The 9,109-nt window shown below is 33.9% G+C and overlaps 1 protein-coding gene across 1 annotated transcript in view; it reads right to left on the bottom strand.

The window, feature by feature from the left end:
- The window catches only part of LOC125045048 (membrane-associated tyrosine- and threonine-specific cdc2-inhibitory kinase-like), a 7,853-nt gene extending 139 nt beyond the window's left edge, over nucleotides 1-7,714 (bottom strand). The window contains exons 1-10 of the mRNA XM_047642094.1: nucleotides 7,580-7,714; nucleotides 6,066-6,198; nucleotides 5,711-5,897; nucleotides 4,951-5,152; nucleotides 4,481-4,603; nucleotides 3,418-3,613; nucleotides 2,982-3,127; nucleotides 2,415-2,589; nucleotides 2,000-2,171; nucleotides 1-1,652 (exon numbers count right to left, since the gene is read on the bottom strand). The exon at nucleotides 1-1,652 is cut by the window's left edge and continues 139 nt beyond it. Of these exons, the coding sequence (XP_047498050.1) occupies nucleotides 1,409-1,652; nucleotides 2,000-2,171; nucleotides 2,415-2,589; nucleotides 2,982-3,127; nucleotides 3,418-3,613; nucleotides 4,481-4,603; nucleotides 4,951-5,152; nucleotides 5,711-5,897; nucleotides 6,066-6,198; nucleotides 7,580-7,666 (1,665 nt within the window). The 5' untranslated portion in view covers nucleotides 7,667-7,714 and the 3' untranslated portion in view covers nucleotides 1-1,408. The remainder of the gene's footprint in view (nucleotides 1,653-1,999; nucleotides 2,172-2,414; nucleotides 2,590-2,981; nucleotides 3,128-3,417; nucleotides 3,614-4,480; nucleotides 4,604-4,950; nucleotides 5,153-5,710; nucleotides 5,898-6,065; nucleotides 6,199-7,579) is intronic.
- Between the last annotated feature and the right edge of the window lie 1,395 nt (nucleotides 7,715-9,109).

Genomic DNA, 9,109 nt, shown 5'->3' with positions numbered 1-9,109 from the left:
GATAAATATTGAAGATGAGATCAGTAATTTAGAGATATATGTTTTGTTTTTTAAAGGTAAATAAGAATATATCTGACAACAATACCTAATATAAAAGAAAAATTATGTACATATGAGCAAGCTAACAGTAAACCTAGTCAATTCTAAAGTTGAAAACACCTCTTATTGCTATTTGCTTTTCACTCTCAAGTTCACATCTGAAAACATTTTTTTTTCCTGATAGGCACACATACAATTCCTTCCAATCACTTCATAATTTGTGTTTCCATCATATTTAAAGCATTCTTCACTTTACACTATCTTGCAGTTTGTGAACACTTTACTTGAGGGCACTTTGTGGGAGTTAAAAATTTATATAAACACTTGTAAAATATGATAATGGGGTACATGCATCAGAATCAGACAATCAGTAATAACTTATCTTAATCAATGCTACAGACATAAGTAGACCTCAGATTTTATAACAATTTGTTAAAGTATCAATGGGTATTTTCTTTTTCTAAGGGTAACATATACACTCAAAATGAAAATTCCAATTAGAATTATCAGTGCAAAATTTGTAATCTAAGCTGAACTATCACTCACATAAGAATGTATATATATATATAGATTCACAATTAACAGTTTCTGCAAAGCCAAACTTTATGAGTAATACCTTATACCCCTGATGTGCACTTAGATATCACTAAATACTAATAAATGCCAGGAAATCGAAATGTTTTTCCCAAAATATCACCAAAAAGATCTGAAAATCAAAATGTAGGTATGAACAATAAGTAGTGGTTCCTAAACATAGTTGTGACACATTTACTCATCTCCCATCATTAAAAACTGTAGTGCATCTGACAAAATAACCTTTCTTCCTGTTCATTAATGAGAAAAGAAAGTACTAGATATATTCATGCAAAATAGAGAGAGAAGCACCACATTACTCTTACAATGTTCTGACTTTCCTGTACACAAAATAAATCACAAAAATCTTGGCTGATTGGATTAGACAACTGGCATGTAAAAACACCCAACACATACTTCCAAACACTCTCAAGGAACACAGGCACACAGCCCACACAAGCACACTCCTCACACAGCTGCATAAAATACTTCATCTGTGTATTATGCAAATTTTCTCTTTAAGCAGCAAATTTCCATGTCTACTTAAACCCTGAAATAATCTATACAGTAGTTTCTTCTTTCTAGTTAGTAACTGGATTCTGTTCATAGTAAAATAATCAGGCAGAATGTAAACTTTATGTTAATATTCTAAATGCATTTAGTTCCTTCAGAGGAGTCCTCGTGCCCCTTTTTTCTTCTCATAACAATTTTACATCATATCCTTTTCACAGAATTCTAAGAAATGCACATGGATCAACCTCAAACCAAAGGCACAGCACACACAAAATATACTTTTCTATTCCTCATCTGATTCAGCAGCATTAAATAAGTCTATCAAATTTCTCGAGGTAAGGTTGAGAGGCTGAACAGGTTCCTCTTGCTCAACAACATTTCTGTGTGGACTTGGGGTGTTAGCCATAGAGGAGTTGAAGCTTGTGCTCTCATTCAATCGCTGGTTGAAAGGTCTTCCGGCCCTGGGCAGGGTGATGCGGCGGCGGATGAAGGTCGGACTTTCATCTATTCTTGGGCTCGCATTGCAGCTAGAGGGAGGGAGAAACAAATTAAAACAATAGTACTTAATTGTAACCTGAGAAATACTCTTCACATTGCACTGTAGCTGTAAAGAATATACAAGATTGACACTGTGTACAATATATCAAGATACATTTTTCAAAGGAATAGTAAGGCAAGAATGACTGCTATAATGGACCTGTCTGCTGATGATGGATTAAAAACAAAATTTGAACAGAATTGAAAAAAAAAAAGTGCACAACTTGTGTGGTAAATCTACTCAAACTCCTAAAGGAACTGCAGAACAAGTTGCTATTAATGTGCAATTAAACCTCTATAATAGCTTTTCATGATTAGTTTCCCCATACTAACTCACCTGTTCCTTATACTGGGTGAACCCTCAAAGAAGTCAGGTCGCTTCTTGAAGAGTGAGGATATAGGTGTGGAATTGCCGAAACCCTTGTTGCTGAGGAACTGGTTGGTCTCACTGCTTGATGTGGAAATATCGCTCAGGGGCTGAGCTAGGCTGTGGTCATCCAAACCTTCCTCTGCAGGACGGATAAAATCTTTTATATCTATCATTCAGGGGAGGAATGAACCAATGAAAGAAAAAAGAAAATAGAAAAAAAGAAAATGGTATATTATTGCAAATTCATTGGAAGAAGAGGAATTAGAAGAAGAAGCAACTTCAGTATTTGGTGCCCCTATAGTATCTACCAAATACCCAATAAACAAGAGAGATGACACAGAGCAAAACAGCTGTCATTGTAAAATACGTAAAAAATCCATACCGTCTGAAAATCCCATGGTGAAGTCAGAGTCAGAATTATTCATCCTCGACTTATTTGGCGAGTCTCCCGAAGACCTCCTCCTTTTGCGCAGTCTGGTGATTGGGAGGGCAACAAAGGCAAAGAATGACATCACGTAAAGCCATATTCGCAACAGGAAGCCTTTGACCTTCATTAGCTGTGGAAACGAAGTTTTAAAAATCAAATTCTTGTGAACTGAATATAATTTTTCTATGGGGATTTCATGTTTTATGAGATGAGAAAATCTTTCCTTTGATATAAAATCTAAGGATGAATGAGTGAAAATTGTAACTTTTATCATGGTGAACCTGATTAAGCTGCTTTTCTTAATTGCTTAATAAAACTATAATGTAATTCATCACTTCATCAATCACTTCTGACAAAATACTGTCATGTGGAACAGTCTCGGAAAAAGAGTGAAAGAAAAAAGTGAAAGGATAAAAAAGTAAAAATAAGTAAAAGAAAAAAAAACAGGAACAGAAGAGAAAAACTTAAAGAAAGAAAGAAAGAGAGAAATAAATATACAAGTAAATCGACAGCAACACTCACAGATAACCTGAAGATGTCTTTCACTCTCTTGCGAAAGAGGATGTGTCTTATGATGGGAAGACTAAGGGCTTGATCGGCTGTGAGTCTCTCAGATGGATCTGGTCTCAGAAGCTCTGTTAATAATGCCTGCAAATCACTGGAAAGGGCTGTTGGGAAAAAAAAATAAAAAATAAATGCTTACTTAAAGTGTTGGGAACAGGACACACACACACACAAACATTAATTACATTCACAAGACAGAATACAACAAAAAGAAAATAAGAAAATATCAAATTGGGAATACATATTACAGGAAAATAAAATAAAAGAAAAGAAGAGAGAGAGAGAGAGAAACAGTGAGTTATATCAAGTACAAACAAGGGAAAGTAAGGGAAAGGAAGAGAGAAAGAAAGAAATACCATCACACTAAAAACAACACAATTCCCACTAAACTCACAATTAGCCACAGGAGGTAACTTGCCCTGCCTGAGTGCCTGCCACATGTCTCCCTGCTTGGGGAGGTCCAGGTCAGTGGCCAACTCAAGCACGGTCATCCCCAGGCTGAAAATATCAGCTGACGCACCAAACTGGAGAGTCATGACCTCCGGGGCCAGGTATTTGGGATCACCTTCCATAGCTTCCTTCACAGGACCCTGTTTGATGTAGAGCATTTGTGGGGTCGGTTAATAAGTGTGACTCCTGGTAAATGAGGTAAACTTTTTTCTTTTAACCCTTTTGTGTGTACATCTATTGCCCAATGTTGTTTTTTGTGAATATTTTTGCACAGAGATTACCTCCACAAATGTGCTCAGCCACTAAGGAGTCAATTAGTAGGCCAGATGTGACCTCTCCTGATTTCTCTATTCATTGAAAAAAAAAAAAAAAAAAAAAAAAAAAAAAAAAAAAAAAAAAACTAATTTTAATGCTGTTATCAATGTTACTGTTATTATTACTGTAATGTTATTAAAATGCTAATAGCAATAAAATAATCTTTCAAAGAATCAGGGAAAGGGGTAAACAGGTGAGACAGATAGGCCTAGTAATTGACTCCTTGGTGACTAAGTACTTGTAGAGTTATCTATGCATAATAGTTAATAAAATAAAAATCACAGTGGACATGGCATGTATATCATGTCATCCTTGCACAAAGGATTAATATTTTTTTCCCTTCTAATAAATGTGATTATTGTTAAAAACTTTTTAACGTTTATTTTGAAAAGTGAAAAAAAAGGGAAAATGTAATGAAACAAAGAATGCCAATTTAATGATTTAATATTACTCATGGAAAAAATGAAAGAAGTTACTTTCTATAACTAAGATTATGGTTTCTGTCTGACTTACCATAACATTCCTGAAGGTATGATGGCAAAGATAAAAATGAACTTATAAGTAAACGTATAAAATGACAACTTCCAATGTGTGGCAGAAAGGATATACAAATAATTATTAAATCCTTAAGAAATCTCACACTGATTTAAAGGCAACCGTTGAAATAAGTAAGAATACAGTCAATACATTACCTGAGACGTTTCAATGACTAGACCAAAGTCGCCAAGCTTGCATAACCCATCGTAGCCAATAAATATGTTTTCTGGTTTGATGTCCATATGCACCAAATGATGTTTGTGTAAGTGGCTTACACCCTAGAAATTAAGAATATGTATATAAAATCAGTTACACATCTGGGATGAATACAGAATGGATATTTATGAAGGTAATGTATGCCCACAAACCAACTGATCTTCTTTGTATCCAAATTATTAGAGGAATTTATGATGTGAAGAACCATAATAGTGATCTCTTGGACCAGATTTTGCTAGCCGGTGAAGTGTAAGGCATAGTTAGGCTATAAAAGTTTCATTAGAACTTCAAGAAAAAGAGGAAAAATCTGATGATCCAAAGAGGTTAACAAAATACTCCAAAGGTTCATTACAGGAGTTCCTTCTCATACTATTACTTCGGACACTCTGTTTGGACCTTTCCCTCATACCTGTAACAAATCGACTAGATAATCCCAAACAACACTCTCTGGAAGATCATGTCTGTCTTCAGCCATGTCTGCTAGTGATGTGCGGCAAACTTCTGTCAAAAGGTACAGGTGTTGCCGTTCTTCCCAAGCCCGGTAGAACTCGACGCAGTTTTTGTGCTTTGGGAGTTTCTCGTGTTTCTGGACTTCCTCCATTCTCCTCCGTCTGTAGATAGAGAAAGACATGTTTAGCTGATGGCTTTACTCTGAAAAGGCATAGAGTGACATATGTTAATATACTGTTAAACCCCTTCAGAATGATATACAGCAGCTGTCCTATTTAGGTATGTCTGCTACACATAATGAAAAACAGAGGGGTCCTTCTACTTTCACACTGTGAAATATATACTTTCTTTCTATTCTGTGGGTACAAAACAATTAAAACTGTCATACTGAGATGCACATGATTCATATATCTAAAGTGGTGAAAGCCATTTTATCTCCCTTTTTTACCTGCTTATTAAGGAATTATGAGTCTCCTCACTTTTTTTCTTGTCATGTGCACATACAAAGACAGAGACAAAGACAAAGACAAAGACAAAGACAAGACACACACACACACACACACGCACACAGAGCTTTGCATTACCTATCCTTTTGGGGTTAATACTGACTGCAGTAGGAAAGACATAACAGATAACTCATGTACATGAAAATAAACTAATTATGCACACAACCAAACACATGCTTTTATAGGAATCAAAAGTCTGATAATTATATTTACCTGTCACCTTCCCCTCGAAATCTTAACAGGGTTCGTTTGCATGCATATTGTCTCCCATCCTCTTTACTTCGGACTCGGTACACTTCTCCAAAGGAACCAACGCCAAGTTTCTCCTCAATGGTATAACACTGTTCAAAGTAAAGTGCTGTTTTTTCTGCACTATACAGTGGACTCTGTACTATAAAAGCTGTCAGGAGAAACAGAGGATACATTACCAATTGTTAATGGCTTGCAATCTGATAAAAGATAAACCATTAGTACTATAACAATCATTTCATCAAAATATCAATCACATCAAATGTTCTTATTCACAACATGAAATCTGTTTTTCTGTATCGCAGTCAATGATGCTCACATGTGTCGGAATCATCCCTGAAAGACACCGGCTGGGGTCGGTCGTAGTCGCTGATGCGCGGAAATATTCTTGTGACTGGACAACTCTTCACTGGAGCTTTTGGGGGTGGTGCAAATTTTGGTGTACCTCTAGACTGGAATGCAAATATACCAATGTAAAAGTCATTAATAAATCATCTATCACTGAATACTTTTGCAACACCATAATCATTAGCAGTATACAAGTCTCTGCCCTCACTCATTATGCAAGTTAAGGGTAATTAGTGTATTGATTTCTTTTCATACTTTTTTTTATCAGTGAGTAATCTATTATATAATAATATTTTATGAACTACAAAACAACTCTGAAAATGGCATTGCACTGTTTTATGTTCTGGAGTAGGCCAACAAACAATATATTACCTGGCAAAATAGTACTAGTAAACCAAGACTATTGGGATGGGCTAGAAATCATAAGATAAAGAAAAGTGATTATCTAGAGAGAAGACAGCCTTACTAAATAAAACAAATCCTTTCTGAAAGCCTCCGAAGCCGTCTTCTTAACATTTCCCATTTTCCATATTAACATATCCAATAACAAATTGATAGGTAATCTGTCTAGAAATGCAACTATAGACTAATGAGGAAAAAGATCTTGAATCCTACAAATTCTTGATTATAATGATCATCGTCGGTAAAACATTTTCAAATTCACCTTCATTGACGCCTCAGACAATATGTAGTACAAGGTAGTGGCAGAGTTGGGTAATAAAACCTACATGAAATGATAGGACAATACAAACCAAGACAAAGTTCTTCAATGGCAACATGTGTGCAGAAGTGCTATATGTAAAAGAAAAGAGAAGATCCCCCAATTTTGGCTAAGTCACTCATCTTGTTTACATTGCGAGGGTGAATTCTAGACGCATATATTACAACGGGGGTCCAGAGGGCAGAGCCCCCTGGCTAGGGAATTTATACCACTATGTTAGGTTAGGTTGGATGTTGGGTTAGGACGTTTTGTTAAACAACCAGGGGTCCTGTTTTACCCCATAATTTCCCTGATATACTTCATGCCCTCCCCTGCCATTGGGACTATAAAACCAAGATTGTTGATGGAGATGGTGATCATATCTCCTCAACGATTCATTTGCACAAGGAACAATGCCTAGAATCGTTGAAAGCAGTGGATTTCATGCAGAAAAATATCGAAATTGTTTTGAAAGTAACCCACTACCCTTTTCTACATACTGACCGACGCCTCCATTAACCTTCATTTACAAATCTGAAAACTTCACACATAAACATTTCACGCTCGACTTTCCCAACTTAACAACAACAAAATGCACAAAAGCTATGACCGCGCGGGAAAATCGCCACAATTCACGGCCACGAAATAAAAAAAAAACGAAAACAAAAACAGAATTTCAAGGTCAGACCCACAACGGGAAACTACCGGGCGCCCAAATCAAACCTCTATTTTCTCTCTTATTTCGCATCTAATTTCCCCATTCTCCCTCTCTCGTACTTCCTTACCTTCTTAGTGGATAAAGCTCTGTGTTCTGGAACAAATACTGGCGCAGGACGTTGAAACGAAGTGTCATTTCCACCAACCAAGATCATTTTCGCGGCAAAACAAAAATCAAAATAAACATTGGAGGCTCACTGCGCATGCGCGAATGTAGGGGATACGAGCGCCAAAACTTTTTTTTTTTTCTTTCACGGGCCTAAAGACTTATCATTATTATGATTATTTTTCTTTTACAATTTCTCATTTATATTACTAATTTGATTATGTTTTATGTGGTTATCCTTGGAGAAGATTATTCACAACGTGCCTAAAGACTTATTATTATTACTATCATTATTTTTTTACAATTTTATAAATATGTTACTAAGTTTATTATATTTGATGTGTTTATCCTTGGAGAAGATTGTTGATTATATAAGGCTGCATAGAGATGGCACCCTTGTTTCTTATTTCTTCATTTGGGCTATATTAATAACATATCGTAGTGCGTATTTCATTTTTGCCGTTTGGGAAATCGTTCTTGAGGGCAATAACAACATTAACAAAACGTGAAAAAGATGAACAACATTTGACTTTAACCAAAATGCTTTTATTGTGCAGTAATGGTATGCTAACGATTATAACGAAATAGTAAGGTAAATTACACTAAAAATGCAATTATTATAACAAAAGCAACAGCAACAATAATAATCAATATCAACAGTATTGATGATAATGATAATAATAATGATGATGATGATAATAACAACAGCAACAACAATAATAATAATAACAAAAACAAATGACGTTGATGGTGATAAATATAAAGATAATAATGATAATGCTAAGAGTGAACATAATGTTAAGAATATGATACAATAATAGTAATAATAATGACAATAATGATATTAGTAAAGATGGAAATGACGAACTAATACGAATAATAATGATAATAGTAATGATGATAATTTTAATGGTAATGATAAAAATATGATAATAATAACGATAACTGTACTACTAATAATAACAAAAACAGCAACAACAATAACAACAACAACAACAATAATAATAATAATAATGATAATGATAATAATAATAATGATAATAATAATAACAATAATAATAATAATAATAATGTAGAAATGATAATAATAATGATAATAATGATATTAATATAAATAATGATAATAACATAATAACAATATTAACATAAATGTGATGATGATAATAATAATGATAACAATAATACTGATAACAATAATAATGATAATAATACTAATGATATTACTAATAATACAGATAATATTGCAGTAATTATAATAATAATGATAATAATAATATTAATACAAATGATAATAGTAATAAAAAAATGCCAATATTAACACAAACGATAATAATAACAATATATATAACAATAGTAATAGTAATAATAATAATGATAACAGCAATAATAGGATAATAATGATAGTAATAGTAATAAACAATAGATAATACTAATAATAATAATACTAATAATAATAAAAAATCATAATGATAATAATAATGATAATGATAAT

Source organism: Penaeus chinensis, chromosome 36 (assembly GCF_019202785.1).
Source record: "Penaeus chinensis breed Huanghai No. 1 chromosome 36, ASM1920278v2, whole genome shotgun sequence".
NCBI lineage: Eukaryota > Metazoa > Arthropoda > Malacostraca > Decapoda > Penaeidae > Penaeus > Penaeus chinensis.
This window is presented reverse-complemented; position numbering and strand designations above follow the sequence as displayed.